The sequence below is a fragment of the Triticum urartu genome, chromosome 3A (assembly GCF_056163025.1).
Source record: "Triticum urartu cultivar PI428250 chromosome 3A, HENAU_Tu73, whole genome shotgun sequence".
Lineage (NCBI taxonomy): Eukaryota > Viridiplantae > Streptophyta > Magnoliopsida > Poales > Poaceae > Triticum > Triticum urartu.
This window is the reverse complement of record NC_141875.1, coordinates 534,826,194-534,852,147: the sequence shown is the minus strand read 5'-3', so window position 1 is coordinate 534,852,147 and position 25,954 is coordinate 534,826,194. Positions and strand designations below refer to the sequence as shown.

Genomic DNA, 25,954 nt, shown 5'->3' with positions numbered 1-25,954 from the left:
TATAATTCATTTTTGGTTGATCTGTACATATTGTAAATTTTGTGGTAGATTTTAAAAAATGTTCTGCAAAAAAAGTTTGTTAACAATGTATCACATGCTCTACCAGAGGATTATTAGGAACCTTTTCTTTAAAACAACAAGCTCCTTGTCCATTTCCATTAAAGAAACCGCAACAAAATTATTACACAAACTAAAAACAGAAGGAACAGTAAAGATAAAGCAAAGCCTAAAACACATTCCATATCAACCTATCACGTGCTCTCTCGAGTTTGGAGTATTTCCGGCACTCCTATATCTGAGAACTTTACAATAAGAGTGACAAAAATTCCAGCACCCACATATATGATTCTGAGAACTTCACAATAAAAGTCACGGAAAATTCTAGGAACAAAGAGAAGATAATATATCGACTGTGTCACAAAATTTCAAATCCAAATTCAAAACATCACTCAGAAAACTAAAAAAAATGACAAATCTAGCTATGAATGGTAGCTACTTCAAATTGAACTGTGAATTCGGACAATTTAACACTCTATTGTTAGACTTTGATTCTATAATTTTATAGCATACTAGATATATGTAGTGTTAGGTCTCCAAAAAAATATTTAACTTTTAAATAGGCCAAAACATACAGGTGCACCGGAAGTACCTAAGACATGAAAGTGCTTGATGCGTTCTCCCAAGTGATGGATAAAGGATCGCATAATCAAACGACAGAGGGACAGCTTCATGTGGACTCATGAATAGCTTTTGCTATATTCTTTCAAAGGTAATGATACAACAGCAAAAATGGCATCTGGGCATCTACAGTGATAACTATCAAAAGTGTGTGTGCATATTCAAAAAAGAAAGCAGGGGACAAACTTCCAGAATAATATAATGATTGTGCCGCCCCCGCTTTTCTGGTGCTGCTCTGAACATACAAAGTGGAAGAACCCGATGGACTGCTTTTGTAGGTTGACATATCTTGGTTGAGACTTAAGAGGAGCCAGATGCAGGCTTAATCTTCTTATTTCTGACCAAATTCTCGACAAAGAGCTCTCCTGCACGGTACGAAGACCGGACCTGACAAGAATCGCACCACAGAAAAAGTGAGTTCATGCAAATGGCTGCACTGCTGAGGGCTACGTTTGTATGCTTGCAAAACCTAGTCCAAGGCGCTTGACCATTGTGTTGCATCCGTTGCTGCATGTCAGAGGCTGTTGCCTTTGAGCTCAGTCTGTTCTTTATTTCTTGTTTCAGACTCCTGAACTATTAACCATTTCTTTACGGATTTCACTATATGAAACAGGGGCTTGTCCACCTGTTCATCTTATAAAATTCACTGGTACGGGCTATTATGGAACTACATGGCCACTCCACTACTGGATCGAAGAACTAGAAATAGGACCAGAAACTGTATTTCTTGATTACCTATATAGCATGGGCAATCAAGATAATATTTCCAGAACTTCAGTTATGCATAGTAGTACCAATTTTTTCAGAGCAGCAGTACACAGGAGTAATCAACGACATGTAGCACTTACCAGAGGTCCACTAGCAACATAACAAAAACCCAACGATTCACCATACTCCTTCCAAAACTGGAACTTCTCAGGCGTCACATACTCTCTAACCGTCAAATATTTTTCTGTTGGCTGTAACATCAAGTAGTTTGGTTTATAAGAAGAGAAGGATTTAATTACATGCTACACCAAAGTTAAATATGGGTACAGGGCTAACCTGTAAATATTGGCCCAATGTGAGAATATCAACACCAACTGCCCTTAAGTCAATCATGGCTTGCTTCACCTCCTCGTCAGTTTCCCCAAGACCAAGCATGATAGAAGACTTGGTTATCATCCCTTCTTTGCAAATTTTTGCATGCTTTAGAACAGCTAAGCTCTGCTCATACCTGTAAAAATGAGAGGTCATAAGAGATCCTTCCAGAGCCAAATACCATGAGAAAAGAAGAAGATACAAGGGCTAACTGGACATTGCCAGAATATACTAACTTCTGTACTAGGCACCTTCGTCTAGCATTTATATCAACAGGTGTAATTTTTTTAGCAAAACTCAAATAAAAGACACCGTGTCATGCAAACTGAAGACATCCAGATACTAGGGAATGACAATTGGCCATCTAAAAGAAATAATCCAATATCTGGCATTTATAAAGTGATATAGCTATAGCAACTCACTGATCAAATTGACAGTAACATTCTGCTTTTGATCGAACCTAAGTAAGGTCTCTTGATATGGTACACATCCACATTTGGTAAGGTTTGTGGAGCTGGATAGAAATTGGATTCATAGTTAGGTCAAATTTGAAGATACATCACCCAGACTAAAACACTCCAATGGCCTGAGGTTGATCACATTGCCGTAGTACAGTTATGTTGTACAACTGATTCAAGTGTCAGAGCACCAGAATGAACAGAAGCAACATTTGTTTAACGTTGTTAGGTTGGTTTCAGCCAGGATTATGCATATTATTAGAGTAAAAATAAGATAAAGCAAATAAATTTATAATCATCGATTTTCTATGTGGATGCTATAGTGTTTCAAACCTCTAGCCATTGTATAGCTTGGAGGAGAATATCAGAAAGTAAAACAGAAAGAAACCGGAAGTAGCGATTCTTTGTAATTTAGCTGTTCCGGAATTGTTGATGAGTGGTAATCGAACAGGTCAGTTAATCTGGGGAATTAAGTTATTGGTGCTTCAAACCTCAATTTTACAATAGTCTAACAGACAATGTCATGCAACTAAAATCAGTGGATCAAATTACCCTGCGCGAGGATCCCTCACAATTCTCTGCAGACTCCTCACAGTTTCAATGTTGTGTGCAAAGACATCTAGATTAGAATCGGCCAAAGAGGAAACAGCCTCCAGATCACCTCGAAAGTCCGAGGTTAAGCATTCCACCAATATCCCAGGTTTGAGCTCCTGAATAGGGAGTCCAGAAGTCTTTAGCATGGTATTTTGAAAAAAGGTAAACTTATTGAAAGACACACCAATACAGTATATGAGATAGACCTTCAAAGCTCTCACTGTCTGAGCAAAATGGCCACTTCCACCATCAGGTAAGTCGTCTCTATCAACACTTGTCAGCACAACATAGTCTACTCTGGAAAGAACAGCATTCTGTCAGATATTCTGTGTAATCATGCATCGTAAATTGGCACATTTGCATTGGTTCAAATCCAAACTTCATAAATTGCACCGTTATCTCTTCTTACTAAATCAGTCGCTCAAAGATGACAAGCCAATAGTGGTAAATCTGTAGATAAGCAACCAGCAGAAACTTACCCCCAACTTGCAACTGCCAAGGCCGTGTTCAGAGGTTCCATGGGATCCGGCGGCAGAGGCTTGTTGCTGGTCTTCACGGCGCAGAATCGGCAGCCGCGCGTGCAAGTATCGCCGAGCACCATGATGGTCGCCGTGGCAATGCCGTCGCCTTCCCCGCCCGCCCCTCCCCCTCCGTTCCAGCACTGCGCCCCCAAAAGCAGCAGGTTTCGTTAAACCCGACACTCGAAAGCAGCAGAAATTCCTCGTGCCGATCGTATTATGCTAGGCACGCAGGATCGAATCGCACGAGCGAAGCATCGCCGCGGCGGGAGGCGTGCACCGGTGCGTGTAGAATACCTCGCCGATGTTGGGGCACTGGGCCTCGACGCAGACGGTGTTGAGCTTGAGCTCGCCGAGCGACTCCCGCATCCGCGCGTACTTCTCCCCGTGCGCCGCCCTCTGCCTCAGCCACGCCGGCTTCTTCACCTCCGGGTCCCTCCCGGTGTACGGCCCCATCCTGGCGACGGACACCGGCGGCGCGGCCTCGGCGCGGCACCGGACCGAGCCGGATCGATCGCGGCGGCAGCTCTGGTTCGCGCAGCCAGGCCGGATCGGCGGGCCCACCTGCCTCGCGAGCGAGCTGTGCATCGTGGCCGGCGAATCGGGCGCCGGATTGCGCAGGCTTGTCTAGCCGTGGCGCCGTGCGGGCGCGGGCGATGGGCTCGGAGCGAGGGGTAAGGTTTTGCCCGTTCCAGTTTTACCCCTCCGAGTGGGCGGCCAACCTCTCGCAATGTCTACAGAGAGAGTGAAGGGTAGAAGGGGTATCTTCTTGGTACGCTGTCGATGAACACAAGGAGGTAACGCCCAAACGATCAGATACGTCCATACATTGTGATCCGACGGACGAGGAGCTCAAATTGCCGTGAGAGCTCGTTGGTGGCTCAGCTAATCTGGCATCAGCACCCTCGAACTGGAGCCTCAAAATTGAAAGGGCCTGCTGCTGGCGGCGGCTGATGTTGGACGGCGGGGCGGAGCAGAGTCCGGGTGCAGGGCGCTGTCCAGTGCCGGGGAGCCGGTGGCGACCGGCGCTGAGGGCAACGGGCACGACCCTGAGGCGCTGTAATGTGGACGGGGCAGGGACGACCCAATCGGGCCTGATCCAGTTGGGGAGTTCCGGGCAATCTGGACTGGGAACGAGGCAGAATTTCTTCACTGTCCGATCCAATTGGAAAGTTCCGGGCAATCTGGACGGGGCAGTCGTTCTACAGGATTTAACCGAGCCAATGTCGTGTAGAGAAGCTATATGTTAGCAAGATCCGTGTGGCGACGGTTTGTTTGGCAACTGTAAGTCATCTACAAGACGAGTACCGGAGTGCTATGGAAGAGTACGAAGATTTTAGCGTGGATCACAAGACCACAGGTACAAATTATGAAGCCCATTCTCTAGCTAAAGCTGCCGTGTCACTAGATCCAGCGCGCCGTGTGTGGCTTCTAAATCTCCCTGATATTGCTAATTGTGTCCCAAAATCTATTTTGATTGAATAAAAACTAGTGACACCACTAAAAGAGGATCGATCTGAGGGATCACGTGTTGCACGTGTGGTGGGAAGAAAAAATTACTAGGGCTGCAACTTGTATTTCCATGAGACCGTAGAACAATATGTAAAAATTCCTTATACAATGGAATATTACACATGGTTATATATGTATTTTTGACACATTATAGGTACTGTAGTATTTATCATAAATGATACTTCCTCCGTCCCATGATATAAGAGCATTTTGCAAGCTCTTGCAAAATGCTCGAGCTTGCAAAATGCTCTTATATCATGGGACGGAGGGAGTACAACCCAGTAGTAGGATGTATTTCCCCATATATAGCTAAAGGTCCCATGAAAAATATACAATAAAACACCCATAACAGTGCTAAGGGCTAGGAATATTTTTTTATCTCCCTCCCGAGAGGCCTGACAATGTAGCAATGCTTGTCATGAGCTGTGGATTTGACACGATAGAAGGGTTGAATCCCCTGTTTTCCATCAAGGCTTGCATGCTGAAGCTCATATCAGTTGGTGCGAACTCTAATAATGGCACGTCTCCGTTGAGGTATTGCATGACTTGATGCATGCTAGGCCTTGTGCTAGCAAAGGGTTGTGAGCACAATAGACCAAGCTTCAGGACCAGGCATGCCTCATCCGTTTTGCACTTGCCTTGGAGCCTCTGGTCTATCATCTCCACCATTGTTCCTTTCTGCCAATTCTCAAGTACCAAGTCAACCAACATAACTCGATCGCCATTTGCATTTTGCTTGACAGGCCTTTGCCCGCAGGTGACCTCAAGAAGGAATATGCCAAAGGCAAAAACATCCATAAGAGGAGACAGCTTGCCTGTGCGTAACAGTTCTGGGGCAAGGTAACCCATGGTACCGACCACACGTGTGGTATGTGGGTCAGTACCATGATCATACGATTTTGCAAGGTCAAAATCTCCTAGTCGCCCATTTAATTCGCTATCGAGAAGCACATTGCTTGCTTTGATATCTCTGTGGATGATAGCTTTATCCCACTTCTTATGGAGGTAGAGCCGGCCACGTGCAACTCCTTTGATGATATGAAACCGCATAGCCCAATCTAACAAGGGCATTTCTTGTTCATAGTGCAGGTACTTGTCAAGACTACCATTTGGCATGTAATCATAGACCAAAAGGAGTTCACCTTTTCCCCTGCAATAGCCAAGTAACTGCACGAGGTTGCGGTGACGAAGGCGGCCCATGCTAACAATCTCAGTAATGAATTCCTTTGTTCCGTGCTTTGAATCATGTGATAATTTCTTCACCGCAACCTCCAATTGAGATGTAGGAAGTATGCCTTTATACACCTTTCCGAATCCTCCTGCTCCGAGTATGTTCTTATTATTAAATCCTTGTGTGCCTATGAACAAATCCTTATACGGGAATCGATGTGGCCCAAACTCGATCTCCCAGTCTTCTTGTAGCTCGATATATGCCAATTTCCTTCGAGCAAATAAAATAATGATAATTCCAGCAATAAGGATGAATGCTGCAATGACTATTGGCAGGACAATCTTTAAGACCTTTGAGTGAGGTTTTGGGCCAACATGAGGTAACTGTGGCATCTTGGTTGTGTCAATCGCAGGAGCAGTCTTTCCCATGCTGAAGCTCCAGCCAAGTATGTAGTATCTTCAGTTGATGACTCCAGTTGCGGACGAGAAGCCAATGTATGTCGTGTCTGTGAAAACTGTTGAGAGATCATAGATGGTTGACAGTAATGGTCTTGCAGGCTTGGCCATTTTGATGGGAGCCAAAGTTACATCGACCTTTGTAGCTCCTCCGTCATACTCTACCCACACCTGCATCATCTCACGGCTAATGAGGCTCAAGTTCTTGAACACACCAGTTTTGTCGTCAAAGAAGCTAGCATCATGGGATTGCACAGAGTGGAGACTATTCATGTTGATACCAACATGGTTTCCATTGATGTCCTGGAACTCACTATTTTCACTGGTGTCAAGCTCCACCGCAAATATATGGTTGCTTGCTTTACCATTGTTCTGGTTGTTGAGGAGCCCCAAGTACTGGGCTGGCAACACACTGGAGAAATTCTTGTTTCTGGTGACGAAGAAGGTCATGCCATCAGCACTCTTGTCAGGGTAGGCGGAGAGGATGCTGAAGACGAAGCTGATAGAAAAAGACTGTGCATAACCACTAGGCGACATGTGGAAGTGTAGAGGAGTTGGGTATAGAGCATGGCCTTTCAGGTTAAAGGTGCCATTTGTTAGTTCAAGGAGTCCATCTGGTGTGATTGTGGCAGCTCCATCAAGGCTGAGGTTAGCTTGGGCAAAGCCGGAGTAGACAAACTGGTCATTAGCAATGGTGAAGGGTGCTCGGTTGAGGCAAATGAACAGGAAGAAGAGTTGGCATGGAATGAAACACTTATGTTTCTTGTCAAGCATGGGTGTGACCCATTGAAAGTGCAATCATGCCCTTATATTATGTTTTGATGTTAATGAAAATCTACATGTAGGGGACTAACAATGGTTGTCAAGTGAATCTCAGGTGTTGGTCCCCGGTTCGTCAAATTGTGTGTGGATCAAGAGCATACGAAGTGGGTTCTCTCAAGGATGAAGTGTTAAAATGATGTTACATTTTGTTTCCTTGAGTATAAGATCCCGCACTATTAAGAGGGGATCGATTGGGTTCGTAACAGACTTGCTCGAGTCAAAAAAATACTCCTTTCCATAGTTCTTTTTATCCCCTCTTTACTTCTAATCTTTCTGTCTCTGGGAGTGCCGGATGTCCGGGCCTCGTGCCGGATGTCCGGGCTGCTCCCTGGATATCCGGGCCTAGTCATTCCAGAATGCACTTTTGTGCAGTGTTGCTGTCGGATGTCCGGGCTCCCAGTGCTCGCCGGATGTCCGGGCTCCTTGCCGGATATCCGGGCATAGGTGTCCAGAGGACGTTTTTATGCTGGGCTGCGCGCCAGATGTCCGGCCACCTGCCGGATGTCCGGGCCTTCCTGTTATGCCGGATGTCCGGGCTTGACCCCCGGATGTCCGGCCCCTCTGTTTCCTGCTCTGTTTTCTGCCTTGCTCTTTAAGTGGCTTGCCAGGCCGGATGTCCGGCCTGCCCGTTCACTTGCACTACAACGGCCATATTTGAGCACACACTATATATAGCCCTTCTCCCCCATGGAAGAGGGTTGACCATCCACTCTTGAAAAACCCTAGAACACATCTCACTCTCTCTCTTACACCTCCACACCAAATCTTAGATCCCCAAGGGATTTGAGAGCATTCGAGAGAAGTTGTCCAATCAAGTGATAGATCCACTCCTTCTCCATATTTGCACCAAACGAATTTGTGATTTGAGCAAGTCTTGAGCTTTTCCCCATCGATCTTGTTACTCTTGGAGGTTGGAGACTCCTAGGCGGTAGGAGTCTTTCGGAGAGGAATCGAGCTTTGTGATTACCCCCGAAAAGTTTGTGAGGGTTTGGAGACCACCCCAAGGTCTACCACTAGTGGTTGAGAAACGCCTTCGTGGTGTTGTCTCAAAGGGAGAATAGGGTGAGCCTTCGTGGCGTTGGTGTGCCTTCGTGGTAATATCCACCTCTCTAACAATGACGTAGCTTCCCTCCAAGGAAGTGAACATCGACATACATCCTCGTCTCTCGGAGTTGCGGTTATCCCTAACCCTAACTCTCTACTTGTGGTTACTTGTCTCTTAGCACTTACTTCATCACTTTGTATTTGCCTAGTTACTACTTGTGTTACCTGCTTAGTACTTAGTACTTCACTTGCAATTGTTAGGCTCACTTTCACATTCTGCATTATTGCCTAAAAATTGTTAAGTAACAATTAAAATTTGTAGTTGTACCTATTCACCCCCCCTCTAGGTCCATCTCGATCCTTTCAATTGGTATCAGAGCCTCGTGCTCTATTCTTGTGGCTTAACCGCCCTAGAGCGTGATGAACCCCGATGGGACTCCCCTTGTTGTAGATCCGAAGGATAAAGGCGAGGCTTCTTCTGAAGTCAAGACCTTTACTTCTGAGGATCTAGAACGGGCCCTTGCTAAGCAAAAGGAGGAGCATGATGCTTCTGTCGAGGCCTTGGTCCAAATGAGGATAGCCACATTGTCCATGGTGCTTGCACCACTTTCGGGTGGTGTGGCTTCAAGGCCAACTGTGCCTACTCCGTCACTTGGTCAACAACCTCCTAGCAATGAACACTCTAGTGTTCCTTGGCCTTATGCAAGACCCCAAGTTGAGAAACCAAAATATAACTCTCAAGGCAAACCTCCTTTACTTGATGCCACTTTCGATTTTGCTTTGTGGAGAGTTGCTATGCAGGATCATCTTCGATATGGAAACGATGAGATGCTAGAGATCTTGGAGTATGGTTACCATGTGCTTGATCCAAAGAATCCTACACCAAGAGAAATTTATGACAAGAATCTCAATGACACTGCAATCATGTGTATAAGGAGAGGTATGGTTGAAAAGCAAAGGAGACCTTTCATACACATCACAAGTGCCAAGGAATTATGGGAAAGTATTATAAGATCCAAGACCGGTACCTCCACCCTTTGGAGTGCTCAATATGAAATTGCCAAGGGACAATTGCAAAACTTTTGTATGGGAAAAGGTGAAACTCCAAATCAACTCCTTGAGCGTCTCATGACTCTCACCGCTGATATTGAGTCGTGTGAGTGTGACAAGACACAAGATGGATTTAACATGACTAAGCGATTCCTTGTGGACAAGTTGCTCCATGCTCTTGCTCCATATCACCATTAGATGGTATGGGACATAAGACAACACCATGCCTTCAAGGAAATGACTACAGATGACATCATATCCACTTTCCAACTATTTGAAGAGTCAAAGGCAAATGCTACAAAACATCTTGCCATGCATGGTACTCAATCGTCGAAGATCAATCTTGCATTGAAGGCCAAGCATGTATGTGAAGATGAGCAAAGTGAAGAAGAAGATGATGATGATGAAGAAGATGGTGATGAGGTTGAATCCGATGAGGGCCCTTCATATGAAGACATGGCTCTCTTTGTCAAGAAGTTTAGCGCGGGAAAATTCAAGGGTAAGTTTCAAAAGAAGAAAGTAAGAAAATGATACAACTGTGAAGAAACCAACCACTTCTCCAACGAGTGTCCTTATGAGAAGAGAGAAGATAAAACAAGGTTTCCCAAGACCTTTCCCAAGAAGAAGCTGCCAAATCCTTTGAACTCCAAGCTCAAGAAGAGAGATGGGAAAGCAATGGTTGCTCAAGAAGAATCCGATCCAGATGATGTTAGTGGTGTTGCCGGAGTTGCTCAAGATTCTCAAAACACATTGAGGCTAGTCAACAAGAGTGGTGAAGTTGTCACCTACAACTACATGAAAGATTACAAGGGCAACGCTCACAAGTGCCTCATGGCTAAGGCCGTGGTAGAAGATGGAGAGGACCAACACTCTCTTGACAAGGTAAAGGTAACCCCATGATCAAACCCTCCTCTTTTCACTCCTCCTACTTCTAGTGATGAGTATCTTGATGCGGAGGATAGTTATGAGGATGATGATATAAATGATCCTATGCTTGCTAAATTAAATAAGTTCATGTGCTCCCTTAAAGGAAAGAAGCTCACTATGTTTCGTATGCTTATGGAGATGGTGAGTAAGCACACCATTTCCATTAAGGAACTCGAAACCCTCGTCACCAAGGAAAAGGAAAAAAATGAAATCCTTGAGCGGAAAGTCCAATATGAGGAAGCACGCAATGATGAACTATGCTTAAAAATTGGTGCAAACATTGATGTTCATACTAGGGATCTTGCCTCCTTGAAAAAGGCTATCAACTCTTGCGAAGAGTTGATGAATGATAAAAGTAAGCTTGTAAAGTCTAATGCTTCTCTCTCTAAGGATTGTGAGCTCCTATCCGTGTCCCTCAAGACCAAGGAAGAAGAGCTCACCCTCCTTACAAAGAGTTTTGAGACACTCAAGCTTACTTATCTTGAAACGCTAGCCAAGGCTTACTCTTCTCCTATTATCAATGTTGATGCTTGTACTACTAACTCTAGTAGTGATCTAGTGTCTATTCTTGAGGAGAATCGCTTTCTCAAAGCTCAAATTGAGAAAGGACTCATGAAATGTGCTCAAGCAAAAGAACCTTAATGAGGTGTTGAGCCAACACAATGAGGTGTTTGCCAAAGAGGGACTCGGGTTTGACCCAAGCACAAGCAAGAAGAAGACGTCCTCTCAAAATTGCACCACTCCGTTAAAAGAAACTTTTGTACGAGAAGGGCACAAGGAGAAAGGTAAGGTTGTTAGTGGGAAGGCCACAAGGGGCATGCCTACTCTCAACAAGCCAAAAGTGTTTATGCCTCCATCCTATGTACTTCACTAAGGATGGAGAAGTTTTTGCTAAATTTGTTGGTCCTCGAAATGCATTTCGGTTTTATGCTATTTGGGTCCCTAAGACCCTTGTGACTAACCTGAGAGGTCCCATTGCAAAATGGGTGCCTCTAACCAAGCCATAATTGTGTGTAGGTTGCTTTCTCCGGTGGAGTAAAATGGGTGATTGACAGTGGATGTACCAATCATATGACCGGAGATAGCAAGTTGCTCTACGATTTCATGGAAGCTATTCAACCATTTATGAGCATTATGTTTGGTGGAGGTTCAAAAGGACAGGTACTCGGATTGGGCAAAGTGGCCATCACAAATGGCATGTCTCTTGCAAATGTGATGCTTGTCCAATCCCTCAAATACCATTTGCTTTGTGTTCGCCAATTGGCTTCTGTTGGTTATGATACACTCTTTGGACTAACGGATGTGAAAGTCTTTAAGAGAGATACTCTTGAAGTGGCCTTTGTTGGAGAGTTGGATGGCAACCTTTACACGGTTGATTTCTCAAAAGAGAGCACATTCCATGCAACTTGTCTAATGGCCAAGGCCGACAAGGGGTGGCTATGGCATCGCCGGTTAGCCCATGTCGGCATGAGAAATCTTCAAGATCTCTTAAAGGGTAATCACATCCTTGGACTAACAAATGTCTTTTTTGAGAAAGATCGTGTGTGTAGTGCATGCATAGCCGGGAAGCAACATCAATCAAAGCACCCACCCAAGAATATTGTATCTACTTCAAGGCCTTTGGAGCTCCTTCATGTGGATCTCTTTGGGCCTCCTTCGTGGGATAGTCTTGGTGGAAAAAAATATGGACTTGTCATTGTGGATGATTACTCAAGGTATACATGGGTCTTCTTCCTCAAATCCAAGGACGAGGCGAAGATCACCTTCATTGACTTTGCAAAGCAAGCACAATGCAAGTTTGACAAAGAAATTTTGGCAATAAGAAGTGATAATGGATCCGAGTTCAAGAACTACACCTTGGAAGAGTTCCTTAGTGATGAAGGGATTGTACATCAATATTCAGCTCCATACACTCCCCAACAAAATGGTGTTGCAGAAAGGAAGAATCGCACTCTTGTGGAGATGGCAAGGTCCATGTTGGATGAATACAAGTCGCCACATAGTTTTTGGGCCGAGGCCGTCAACACTGCATGTCATGCATCAAACCGGCTCTTCCTCCGCACGATATTGGAAAAGACTCCATATGAGCTCCTAACCGGGAACAAGACTAACGTCAAGTACTTTCGTGTATTTGGGTGTAAATGCTTCATCCTCAACAAAAGAGAGCGGTTAGGAAAATTTCAATCTAAAACCATTGAGGGCATATTTGTTGGCTATGGATCAAACTCTCACGCCTATAGAGTCTACAACAAATCAAATGGATGTGTTGTAGAAACTTGTGACGTGGTGTTTGATGAATTTAATGGCTCCCATGGGGAGCAAGTTGATCTAAATGATGTAGGTGAAGAAGATTCTTCTCAAGATATCTTGACGATGGGTGTTGGTGCACTTCTTCCAATGGAACAAGAACCTCATGATGATGAAGAAGAAGATGAAGGCCTCACACACCATCAAACTACTTCAACACCCATACCACCACAAGCCCCTATTACTCAATCAATGCCCATAGTCCAAGTACAAGATGATGATCAAGCTCCTCTTCATGATAATCATCAAGAACAAGATCTTCCTCAAGGGCAAGAACAAGAAAGTGCAATCATTGACAATGAACCTCAACAAATGCAAGAAGAAGAAGATTTTCCACCACACATTAATGATCCATATGTAGAGGACGTGGATGATGGACATGAAGTTGAACCTCGCGAAACCTTAACCTCCATCATGCCTCGAGTGGCCGGTCGTGTTGATGTTGATAAGATCCTCACCAGCATATCGGAAGGTAGAGTCACTCGTAAACAATTGACAAACTTTTGTGCTCACTTCTCTTTTGTGTCTAGTGTTGAGCCTCTCAAGGTACAAGATGCGTTGATAGACAACGATTGGCTCATTGCTATGCAAGAAGAGTTGAATAGTTTTGAGCGCAATCAAGTGTGGTCATTAGTCAAGAGGCCAACTACGGAACACAACATCATTGCTACAAAGTGGATTTTCAAGAACAAGCAAGATGAGAATGGTGTAATCATCCGCAACAAGGCAAGATGATATCATTTTTGGTTCTCCTAACATTCATTTATGCAAGAAGTTTGCGGCATCTATGACCAAGAATTTTGAAATGTCACTCAATGAGGATTTGAAGTTCTTCCTCGGATTTCAAATTCAACAATTTCAAGAAGGGATTTTCTTGTCTCAAGCAAAATACCTCAAGGATATCCTAGCAAAATTTGGCATGACTGATGCCAGCCCATGTAAGACACCCATGCCAACCAAAATTGTACTCACTGAAGACTCAAATGGTATCCCTTTTGACCCATCTAAATATCGCTCTATGATTGGTTCATTGCTTTATCGTTGTGCATCTAGACAAGACATCATGTTTAGTGTATGCATGTGTGCTAGATTTCAAGCTTCCCCTAGGGAAAGCCATCATAAGGCGGTTAAGCATATTCTTAGATACCTTGTTCACACCCCAAAGTTGGGTCTATGGTACCCCAAGGATGCTAAGTTTGATCTCATTGGGTACACGGATGCGGATTGGGCTGGAGACAAAGTGGATCGTAAGTCCACCTCCGGTGCATGTCAATTTCTTGGACGCTCCTTGGTAAGTTGGTCCTCGAAGAAGCAAAATTGTGTTGCCCTCTCCACAGCCGAAGCTGAATATATTGCAACCGCCAGTTGTGCAACTCAGTTATTATGGATGAGGCAAACTTTGAAGGATTACGGTATCACCTATAGACATGTGCCTCTTCTATGTGATAATGAAAGTGCCATTAATATTGCTGATAACCCCAAAGATCATACCCGCACCAAGCACATTGACATTAGGTATCACTTCTTGAGAGATCATGTGGAGAAGGGTGATATTGACATTGCTCATGTTGGCACAGATATGCAACTTGTAGATATTTTCACCAAGCCATTGGATGAAGCAAGGTTTTGTCAACTTAGGCGTGAACTTGGTATCTTGGAGCTTGACAACATTATGTGAAATCTAGTACCCATTCATACTTAAACTTATGTCTTGTCTTGATGTAGGCATATATTTAGGGGGAGACACTCAATTCATGAGCACTCTCACCTTATATAATGCATAAATAGAACAAACACTCTCAAAGTTATCATAGTTTTCGAACTAGGGTACTTTAACATGATGGAGTCGTGACCATGTGCTCAAAGTTTACATCTTTGCGGTACTATGTTCCATATGCTCAAACATGGTGACCTCGGTCACCGCTTGTACAATGCTTGTATGGACCTTTCTTTCTTAAATAATGTTTGGATTGTTAATGCATCTTAGTATGGCCTTAGATGTCTCAGGTTTCTCCCCTATTAGTCTCATGTAAACTCCTTGGCGGAGTCTATATCAAAATTATACCTGTTGGCCCCCTCCTTCACATCTTTCCCTTACCCTGGTCTTCTATCCAGTGGCCGAACATCTGGGCCTCAGCCGGACATCCGGGCCCTGGGAAAAATACCTTGCCACTCAAAAAAGAAAGAAAGAAGATCATCAACCAATTACAGTGGCCGGACATCCGGGCCCCAGCCAGACATCCGGGCCCTGTACCCATGTTGCCGCTTTCCTCTCGCCGGATGTCCGGCCCATTGGCACTGCGTCTTCTGCTCTCTGTTTCCACTCGCCGGATATCCGGGCTTAACCCCGGATGTCCGGCCCGTCGCCCGCAGTCGCATATGCCTGGGGAGGGGTGTGGGATTTGGGGGCAGTACCTCACTTCTTTCGTTCCTCTCCTCATCTCCCCTCACAGCCGCCGCCGCCGGGCCATCACTTCGGTGCTGCCCCGACCATCTCCACCGACCTCCGGCCCCGATCTCCTGCTCACGGACACTTCTCCTCCCGATCTATGATTCTATCCAATCCATTTCTTGGGTTGTTGTGTGAATCCCTTGGGAGGGACCGGTGTATCGTGGGATTCACCGCCGGAGTTCTTCATGGCTCGCACCAAGAACTGTGGTCCCAAGCGTCCCGAGGTGTCTTCTCGGGTTGATCGCCGTCAAGGCTCAACCGACTCCGATGAGCATGCTCGGCCTAAGAAGAAGAAGACCCCCCACCAAGAAGAAGAAGCGGGCACCTTCCACCAGTCCGTCGGCCTCGGATCCCGATGATGCGGACTATGTTGGAGAGGAAGAGGATGTCAGTGCACCAAGACAGTATGTTGGACAGTCCAAGCCCGGTACTAGGAGGGCGCCGGTGCCTCAAGTTCGAGGTTCTGCTATGCCCATTCCCCATGGTCGTCGCATATCCATGGAGCTTCCTGATAGTGGAGGTCGCCCCACTCACGACTTCACAACTATGGAGGCGGGGCAATATCTTCAGTTCCGTCGAGATGTCAACCAATATGAGATGGTGGCTGATGCCGAAGATCCTCGGTTCCGGACTCGTATGCAGCAGGATCTGTATTCCAGTTTTGTCCATGGGCGTGGCCTTGCTCCTCACTCATACTTGGATCTCAACTTCCTACGTGATAATCCTGCCATGTTCCCTAATGATCCGGTCAAGATCATTGATGACATGACTCTTGGTCCCGCAATGACTTTCAGGTGTGATTGGAGTGATGCTGCCATCCTACAGTTTTATGCCACCTGTTTCTTTGGTCCGGACAACACTCTCACTTGGATGACCGATGACACCACACTGAGCATCACCTATGACAGGTTTGTTCAGATTTTGGGTCTCTCCGGTATTGGCCATTGCATCCACAGTATGGATCCAGAGTACAAGCCCAAAGGAATTGATGCTTGCTTGCCCCTTGTAAAACCTCCCTCTCAGCTCACTGATGAAGAAAAAGCATATCCAGTCAATGAGGTATCCATCTTTCGTGCTCCTTTCTTCATCCTCTATCAGTGTGTGATTCGCACTCTCTACCCTAAGAAGGGAGATCGATCGAGGGCTCGCAACTATTGCATTGACTTGATGGTTCGTATGCATGAGAAACCCACTGAGCCTCTGGACACAGCCAACTTCATTTGGCATGAGATCCATCTTTGCAGTTTCATTCAGACGCGCTAGTTCCCTCATGCTCCATTTATTCAGGCTCTGATTGATCACACTGCTCCCTTTGAGGTGGTTAAGCCAACTGTGCACTCCATTTGGAAGCCTCCTCCTCATATGCGCGTGGGAGCTTCTGCTTCTCCTCAGCCTAGGAGGTCTGCTGGTGGGCGGACAGCTGCTCCTACTCAGCCCACTGGTTCTTCTGTTCCATCTTCCTCGACCGCTCCTCGTGGCCGGTTTGCATCATTCTTGGGTAAGGCTCAGTCTGCTACCATGAAGGCGATCACTTTCAACCGCCAGCAGAATCATGATGTTCAGAAGCATCTAGTCATCTCCAAGAATCAGCTAAAACAGCGCCTCCGTGACCGTGGGAGTCCCGTTAGTGATGATGATCCTCTTCCCGCAGCTCCATCCTCGTCCACTTTCGGCTTTCCATCTCGTGCTGAGTACCCCGAGTTCTTTGATGAAGATGATGATGACATCCGCCAGGAGTGATTGAGCCTGTTTAGTTCTTCGCCCCTTTTTTACTTGTTGCTGTCAAAGGGGGAGAAGTAGTATCTTAGTAATATGGTCATGCTATGAGATGTTATTCCAACTTTATGCTGCTACCTATGGTACTTGTTCGTCTGAGACTATGTTATGTTAATGTGTGGCCATGAAATGTTCTCAGTCTATCTGATGAGTTATGATGATTTCATATGTGCTTGTCTCTCACTTTTGTATCTCTTTGTGTTACATATGCTACCATACGAATTTTTTGTGTTGGTCATTCTAATATACTCATCGCATGCACACAATGAGGGGGAGCTAAAAGCAAATTGTAACTATTTTGTATCCTTTTTGCTCTCATGATTTTCATTGCTAAGATTATTAATTACATTTATGATACTACATGTATGATTGTCATGAACAAACAAAAAGGGGGAGATTGAAAGTGCAATCATGCCCTTATATTATGTTTTGATTTAATGACAATCTACATGTAGGGGACTAACAATGGTTGTCAAGTGAATCTCAGGTGTTGGTCCCCGGTTCGTCAAATTGTGTGTGGATTAAGAGCATACGAAGTGGGTTCTCTCAAGGATGAAGTGTTAAAATGATGTTACATTTTGTTTCCTTGAGTATAAGATCCCGCACTATTAAGAGGGGATCGATTGGGTTCGTAACAGACTTGCTCGAGTCAAAAAAAATACTCCTTTACATAGTTCTTTTTATCCCCTCTTTACTTCTAATCTTTCTGTCTCTGGGAGTGCCAGATGTCCGGGCCTCGTGCCGGATGTCCGGGCTACTCCCTGGATATCCGGGCCTCTCGCCGGATATTCGGGCCTAGCCATTCCAGAATGCACTTTTGTGCAGTGTTGCTGTCGGATGTTCGGGCTCCCAGTGCTCGTCGGATGTCCGGGCTCCTTGCCGGATATCCGGGCATAGGTGTCCAGAGGACGTTTTTATGCTGGGCTGCGCGCCGGATGTCCGGCCACCTGCCGGATGTCCGGGCCTTCCTGTTATGCCGGATGTCCAGGCTTGACCCCCGGATGTCCGGCCCCTCTGTTTCCTGCTCTATTTTCTGCCTTGCTCTTTAAGTGGCTTGCCAGGCCGGATGTCCGGCCCCTAGCCCGGATGTACGGCCTGCCCGTTCACTTGCACTACAACGGCCATATTTGAGGTCACACTATATATAGCCCTTCTTCCCCATGGGAGAGGGTTGACCATTCACTCTTGAAAAACGCTAGAACACATCTCACTCTCTCTCTTACACCTCCACACCAAATCTTAGATCCCCAAGGGATTTGAGAGCATTCGAGAGAAGTTGTCCAATCAAGTGATAGATCCACTCCTTCTCCATCTTTGCACCAAAGGAATTTGTGATTTGAGCAAGTCTTGAGCTTTTCCCCATCGATCTTATTACTCTTGGAGGTTGGAGACTCCTAGGCGGTAGGAGTCTTTCGGAGAGGAATCGAGCTTTGTGATTACCCCCGAAAAGTTTGTGAGGGTTTGGAGACCACCCCAAGGTCTACCACTAGTGGTTGAGAAACGCCTTCGTGGTGTTGTCTCAAAGGGAGAATAGGGTGAGCCTTCGTGGCGTTGGTGTGCCTTCGTGGTAACATCCACCTCTCTAACGGTGACGTAGCTTCCCTCCAAGGAAGTGAACATCGGCATACATCCTCGTCTCCCAGAGTTGCGGTTATCCCTAACCCTAACTCTCTACTTGTGGTTACTTGTCTCTTAGCACTTACTTCATCACTTTGTATTTGCCTAGTTACTACTTGTGTTACCTGCTTAGTACTTAGTACTTCACTTGCAATTGTTAGGCTCACTTTCACATTCCGCATTATTGCCTAAAAATTGTTAAGTAACAATTAAAATTTGTAGTTGTACCTATTCACCCCCCGTCTAGGTCCATCTCGATCCTTTCACCCATGACATCTCAAGAATATGCAAGAACATAGTATTTTGCAAGTATAACTGTGAACAATGGTTTCTAGTTGCCCTCTACTTCTAGGAGCCTGTTCTTCATTTTTAGCGGAATTGACTCAGCCAGCCAGGATGACACCCATGTTGAACCAGATGATTTCCTAAAACTTTCTTTGAAAGGTTTAATATTATCACAGGGATTTATAATTTTTTGTCTGCTAGAGTAATCCAATATGATACTAGCTTTCAGTGGAATTGACTCAGCCAGCTAGCATGACTTGCAAGTTGGTCTTAGTTGTCTGTGGGAGAGTCCCTATCAATAGCAATTGGCCAATGGCATTAATTACTAGTTCGGATTTTTTCAAACATATGTTGGACCAGATGATTTCCTAAAACTTTCTTTGAAAGGTTTAATATTATCACAGGTATTTATATTTTTTTGTCTGCTAGAGTAATCCAATATGATACTAGCTTTCAGTGGATTTGTCTCAGCCAGCTAGCATGACTTGCAAGTTGGTCTTAGTCATCTGTGGGAGAGTTCCTATCAATAGCAACTGGCCAATGGCATTAATTACTACTCCCTCCGTTCTAAATTACTCGTCGCAGAAATGGATGATTTTTTCAAACACATGTTGGACCAGATGATTTCCTAAAACTTTCTTTGAATGGTTTAATATTATCACAGGGATTTATAATTTTTTATCTACTAGAGAAATCCAATATGATACTAGCTTTTAGTGGTGGACTCCTGGTTGTTACTTTAAGAGCATTTTAACAAAGGGGTTGTTTATCATGTTTTGTAGTTCAATAAGATCTTTACGGTCTAATATACATGAAATGTTCATTATCTCATTTGGTCAAAAGTAATGTCACCATCATATAGTTTATTGTTCAACACACTAGCCAACTGCTAACCAGATAGCGATATTAAAGTTAGTGTGAACTACACAAACTGGTATTATTCGATGTATCTCTGAAGGCTAGTTCTCGCCAATGGAAGTCTCCTTGCTGATTTTCAGTATCCACATTTCTCCATCATTTAGAAAGTTCCAACAAATGCATCGCTCTCTAGACTTTGGTTTCAGTTCATCACTGTAGCCAGTACCTCTGAAGTCATACTAACCATGCCAGATAGGGCTGCGCAGGCCAGAGGTAGTAGCTCAACAGCTAAGCTGAGACAGGCTGAAATAAAAAGGAAGATAAAAGCCAAGGGAGGGGCCGGCGCAAAGATCCACTAGCTAACCTGAGTCGACGACGCTTGCCACATCAGCAGCCACTCGAAGCGAAGCTGTCTGCGACCAGAGACTGGAGATGAGGTCAAGCATCGACGCATCCTGCTGCCTGCACAAAGGTCTCCATAGGTGCAAAAAGATGATCAATTTGTAGAAGGTGTCAGCTGGGTGTTTAAAAAAGATGCCCCCAATAAGGGCCTTGTTCCTAATGTTCTAGAGTGGCCAAGCAGAGCGGCGAAACCGAGCCAAGTAACCCGACGAGCTTTCCCGGATAACCCCTTGCCTAACATGCAAAGTCCACAGGTGACCACTTGCACCTGATTTCATCCCTAACAAACCTAAAGAAGATGTGATCCACATACTCATCTTCACCAGATCAGGTACATTTCCCATCCCCAGGGCCGTGGTGCTTGAGGACCTGGTTTGCACTGGGAAGCCTTCCCCTAACCAGTTGCCAGAGAAATTTTCCCAAGTTTTATTGCAGTAGAGTACCTCTTTCCAGAGAGCCCACCCTTGGTCGCCAACACGGTCACCAGTTGGCACGCAGGAAGTGAGAGCAACGGTCATTTTCCCTTAAGATAGTTCTTTGGACAATGTGTCTTAAGATATTTTTTTAGTATATACCTTAAAATTCTTACTCTTTGTTCCGCGCCTCTTGTTGAGTGAAAACCATGATTACACCTTGCCTCCTAAAGGGGGGGGGGTGGGTGGGAATGAAACATGATATCTAGAACAACAAAATTACAATTTCACTCTAGCCCTTTCTCGTTTTTGTAATGGAACTATTAACAATATGTTCACCCTAGCTTGTTTTGCAACAAGAACTATAATAAACTAGCCTGTCTCCATGTAATTTTGTTGTGAAACTTAATAGACTAGCACTTCCTTTCGTGTTTGTGTGCCTGTTTGATTTAGCCTATCTCCATGTACCCACTGTGTCATTTATTACAAGGCCTTGAACAAATATCAAATTTATATACACAATCTCCACATAAAAATAACTGGTGTGAAACTTAAGAACTACAGAACTTGCAGTCACAAATCCAGTTATGTGTGCATGCCAAACATATGAGCAAGCACACCCTGCAGTCTTGATGCATATGCGTGCCATCTACTTATCTTCCTCCTGAAAAGCTTGACATTGTGCCAAAGCTCGTTGCTGATGAAGAATGTGATATGACGTAAGGGTTGAAACCTTCGCTCTGCATCAAAGACAGCATGCAGAAGCTTAAATGCGTTGGCATCAACTCCGGTAGTGGCATTTCCTTGTTGAGGTACTGCATGACTTGCCTCATAGTTGGCCTTATGTTTGTAAATGGGTGAGAGCACAATAATCCTAGCTTTAGTGCTAAGAATGCTTCACCAACATCAATTCGCCTTGAAGCTTGATGTCCACTGCATCATTGAGTGAACATTTATGCCAATGTTCAAGCACCCAGTCAACTAGCATGAGATGGCTTTCCTCCGTATCTTTCATGATGGGCTTTTGCCCACAGGTGACCTCAAGAATGAACACACCGAAGGAAAATACATCCGTAAATGGGGTTGCCTTGCCAGTGCGTGCAAGCTCTGGAGCTAGGTATCCTATGGTGCCAACAACACGTGTGGCTTCTGGGTCGCTACCATGGTCATACAACCTTGCAAGACCAAAGTCACCTATTTGCCCACTGATCCCGGTGTCGATGAGCACATTGCTTGCCTTGATGTCTCGATGTATGATAATTTTCTCACACTCCTCGTGAAGGTAGAGTAATCCATTTGATACACATTTGATGATTTGAAACCACTGAGACCAATCCAAAGTAGGCTTTCCATCTTTGCCATATAAGTATTTGTCTAGGCTTCCATTTGGCATATAATCATATACTAAAAGAAGCTCACCTTTTCGCCGGCAATATCCCAGTAATTGGACAAGATTGCGGTGTTGAAGGCGGCCTATGCTAACAATCTCTGCAATGAATTCCTTCATTCCTTGTTTTGAGTCGTGTGACACATTCTTCACAGCGATATTGAATCTTGATATAGGCAACACCCCTTTGTATACCTTTCCGAACCCTCCACCACCTAGTAGGTTCTTGTCTTTAAATCCTTCTGTGGCATCAAACAAATCCTTGTATGAGAACCGGTGCGGCCCATACTCAACCTCCCAATCTTCACATAGCTCAGCATACCTTAGATTCCTCCGTATGAGCAGAAAAATGGTAGTAGTTACTACAAAGAGGAACACCACAATTCCTATTGGTAAAAGTATATGTAATCTCATGGACTGAGCCTTCTGACCAAGACGAGGCAGCTCAGAGAGTTTGGAAATGTCAATGGGCGGAGTGAGGCTGTCCATGCCAAAGCTCCAACCAAGCACATAGTGCTGCGCGCTGACTGTGCCTGTAGAGGACGAGAAGCCAATATATGCTGGACTAGTGATTACTGTCGAGAGATTAAAAGTGGTTGAAAGCAGTGGCCTCTCAGGTTTTGCCAGATTGATGGGGGCCATGGTCACATTGATCTGTATGACCTCTCTATCATAGTTCACCCACACTTGCATCGCCTTGTGGCTATTGAGTGCCAACCTCTCAAAGATGCCACTCTGATTACTGTAATAGCCAGCATCATGAGATTGCACAGAGTGAAGATTGTTGATGTTGATGCCGATGTGGTTGCCGTTGATGTCTTCTAAGTCATAATTTTGGATTGTGTCAAGCTCAACCGCAAAAATGTGGTTGTTTGGGTCACCATTATTCTGGTCACTGAAGAGGCCCAAGTACTGGGTTGGGAATGCAGCTGAGAAATTCCTGGTTGGTGCAATGAAGAAGGCAAGGCCATGACCACTCAAGTCAGGGTCGGTGGAGAGGATGGCAAACACAAACGATACAGAGAAAGAACGCACCGTGCCATTGGGAGATTTGTGGAAGCGCATGGGGTTTGGATGGAATGCGTGGCCTTTAAGCCGAGCTGTACCATTGGTCAGCTCGAGGAGACCGCTTGGCATGATCCTGGCATTGCCATCAAGGGCGAGGTTGCTGCCGGTGAAGCCTGAGTATACAAATTGATCGTCCTCATTGCCAGTACTGCGAGCAGCAAGGCTAAGGCTTATGATCAGTTTGAAGAACATAATCTTCTTGCTAGCCATGTCTGCAATTCTGTATTTTGTGGATCTGCAATGTGGTTTGCGGTGGTGCACTTACATCTACTTTGTTTGGCTGTTCATTATAGCGGAGTTGGGCTACCTGTAGTTACTTAGGCACCACTTGTCCGAGTCTTCTGCATACTTTTCTTAGTTCCTTCCTTCGTGCTTACTTCTTCCTAGTCTATAAGGATGCATCTAGTAATATTGCAGATGAGTTTGAATGAAAATGATACATGTTGGCCAGGTCAGCAAGAAAATAATTAAAGCCACCAAGGACTCATAGATCGGCACATAAATAAGCTTCAGAGAATACAATCATCCACATCATTTAGTTGTTAAATGCTTCTTTCAACTGAGCATTTTGTCATTGCTGGTAACCAATAGTCAAGCTATATTTTGTTGTTGTTGTAATCTTGTAGGAAACTAGTGGTAGGGTTTCCAGTACCGTGGGTTTCTTTGTGTGGTTCAGCTGCTGCTTTCTGGTCCTTGCCGCCACTATAACAGGCTGTCAATGAACACAAATTGAAATGGTTGACTTTGAGAACGCGTGACTGAAAGCCAGACAAAATTTGGCTGATTTCTCTTATGTAGCAACGATGGGAATCCTACGCTTTGGTGACGAGAGGACGATGTAATTGAGGTAGAATTGGTGGTTCATGAGTGTAATGAAGGTATTTTCTTTTATTCTGGTTTCAGTTCAGCAGAAATTTGTAAGAAGTTTTTTCGCAGCGCAAATATCATCCAGTTAGTCAGTTCTTATTTCTTAATTTTTAGGGGTACCTATTAGCAGTTTTGTGTTATGATCTCGATTAATCTTTGAAAGCTATCCTGATGTCAAGTACTACCTTCATTCCATATTAACCGTTGCTGATTTAGTACCAAGTTATACTAAATCAGTGACACTTAATATGGAATGGATACGTTTTCTTTTTTGAAGTTTTTGGAGGTTTCTCATTGAATATATAGCGTGGTGTTTCGAATTGGTGACCTCATGGTCGATCATCAGATGCGTTAACCACCCCACCATCGCCACCTGGTGTGCTATGTTTCATCGTCTTCCTGCTTTTCTTCCTTTCCTTTTTCTTTTTCTTTCCTTTTTTCTTTTTTCTTTTTATTTTTTATTGGAACTTTTTTTACCTTTTTATTCTTCTATTTTATTCTTTGTTTTCTTTACTTTTTTCAAAATTGAATGAACTTATTTCAAATCGATGAACCTTTTTTTCAAAATTGATAAACTTTCTTTCAAAATTGAATGAACTTTTTCCAAAATCGCTGATTTTCTTCTCAAAATGGACGAACTTTTTCAAGAACCGAATGAACTTTTTCCAAAATTGATGGACTTTCTTTGTTTTTGTGAACTTTTTTTTGAAGTTCGTCAACTAGTTTTGAACCCACGGACTTTTTTTGTGAATGACTTTTTAATTCCTGATTTTCAGAAAAATGCATTTTTTGAAAAGTCAATGGTCAACTGGTCAAAGATTGACCAGTCAACTGCTACTGGTCAACTGTGACCAGAAAACCAGGACGAACCGTTGCCTTACTGCGCCGGTCGCATTCGCTGGCGCATCGAGCGTTGGCCTCCATAATGGGTCGGCCCACGAGGCGTGCGTGTGAGCGCCGTTCCGCTTGCTAGCGCATAAGGCGCTCAATAGGAGCTCCCTTCTAGTAGCAATCAGTTTCTCCTCGGGACTTCAACCCGGTAGTCCGCCCCCGCGTCGCCCTCCTGGCGACACGGGGGAAACCTAGATCGGCGCCGCCAGCCCCCCTTTCTACCCTCCCCATCGCTCGCCGCCGCCGGAGGAGCGGCCGGCAAAGCCCGCGCCTGCTCCGGTGAAGGTGGCGGCGGGGCCCTTTCATCTCCCACGACTGCGAGCTTGGCGAGCTGGCTGCCATGGCTGCGCGGGGGCGCGCGTCCGCGACGGAGTGGCCCGAGGTGGCGCGTGGCTGGAGGCTTGGGCGTGGCAGTCGCGCGAGGAAGCATGGCAGGCGCGCGAGGAGGCGTGCGGCTGGGCGCGTTGAGCGGCTGCGGGGCGCGGCGTGGTGGTCGTCGTCAGATCCGGGGCGGTGCGTGGGCAGGGTGCCAGGCGCTGCTCCCAGCGCGGATCTGCGGCTGGCGGGGCGTGGGAGGCGCGCCGGTGGCGCCCCCAGCGCGGATCTGCTGGGTGGCAGCCGGTTGTCTTCGGCGGCCGGTGGTTCTCCGCACGACAGAGGCATGACGTCGGTTCTGCTGGAGGCGTGAGTTCCGCAGGCAGCAGGGCTCGATCTGGGTTTCTGCTGGCCGTGCGGACGAAGTGGTGGGAGATGAATGGCACCTCGTGTGATGCCCGGATAATTAGGCTAGTGAACCTCTGCTAATGATGCAACGTCACCTTGATTACTGTTGCTAATCTCGCGTTAGTTCGAAAACGGTTCGAATTCAAATTCAAAATTAAGCAAACAATAAAAGTTTTCAAATATTAAAACTAAAATGTTCGGAGTGAACCAAACAATTCATATTAAATATTGGTGAAGAAACCCCACTTTTATAAAATCTTTAAATACTCTAAAGTGAATAAAAGTGTAGCAAAACAATTATTGAAATGCCTTTTATAATTAAGAAAAATGTTAAACTATTCTATTTAGGGTCTAAACTTTATATGGTAGTGGGACTAGTGGTAGTACTAATTTCAAGGTCATTTTGGTACTTTACAAAAAAAAGGAACAAAATATAACAGAAAAGAAATAAGTAAATAAAAAAACAAAAAAAGAAACAACTCCCGCTCGGCCCAACTGGGCCATGGCCCAGCCAGGCCGACCCAACTCCCTCCCCCGGCCCAACCGCGCCTACAACCCATCCCACTCCTCCGGTGACCTAGATCAGTCCACCCACTCCC

General features: G+C 45.1%; 1 protein-coding gene and 4 pseudogenes across 1 annotated transcript; all 5 read right to left on the bottom strand.

Moving 5' to 3' along the window:
* Window positions 1-732: 732 nt before the first annotated feature.
* Window positions 733-4,058, bottom strand: LOC125544903 (Radical SAM superfamily protein). Its single transcript, XM_048708691.2, has 7 exons — window positions 3,626-4,058; window positions 3,290-3,471; window positions 3,017-3,107; window positions 2,769-2,926; window positions 1,723-1,894; window positions 1,527-1,637; window positions 733-1,065 (listed from the first exon to the last, which is right to left on the bottom strand). Exons 1-7 carry the CDS (start codon window positions 3,914-3,916, stop codon window positions 979-981), a joined length of 1,092 nt encoding a protein of 363 aa, XP_048564648.2. The 5' UTR covers window positions 3,917-4,058; the 3' UTR covers window positions 733-978.
* Window positions 4,059-5,215: 1,157 nt separating this feature from the next.
* Window positions 5,216-7,138, bottom strand: LOC147980408 (L-type lectin-domain containing receptor kinase SIT2 pseudogene; annotated as a pseudogene).
* LOC125548669 (L-type lectin-domain containing receptor kinase SIT2 pseudogene) lies at window positions 6,470-7,240 on the bottom strand (annotated as a pseudogene).
* A 13,431-nt stretch (window positions 7,241-20,671) lies between these two features.
* Window positions 20,672-21,252, bottom strand: LOC147980407 (L-type lectin-domain containing receptor kinase SIT2 pseudogene; annotated as a pseudogene).
* A 53-nt stretch (window positions 21,253-21,305) lies between these two features.
* Window positions 21,306-23,084, bottom strand: LOC125548668 (L-type lectin-domain containing receptor kinase SIT2 pseudogene; annotated as a pseudogene).
* Window positions 23,085-25,954: the final 2,870 nt, after the last annotated feature.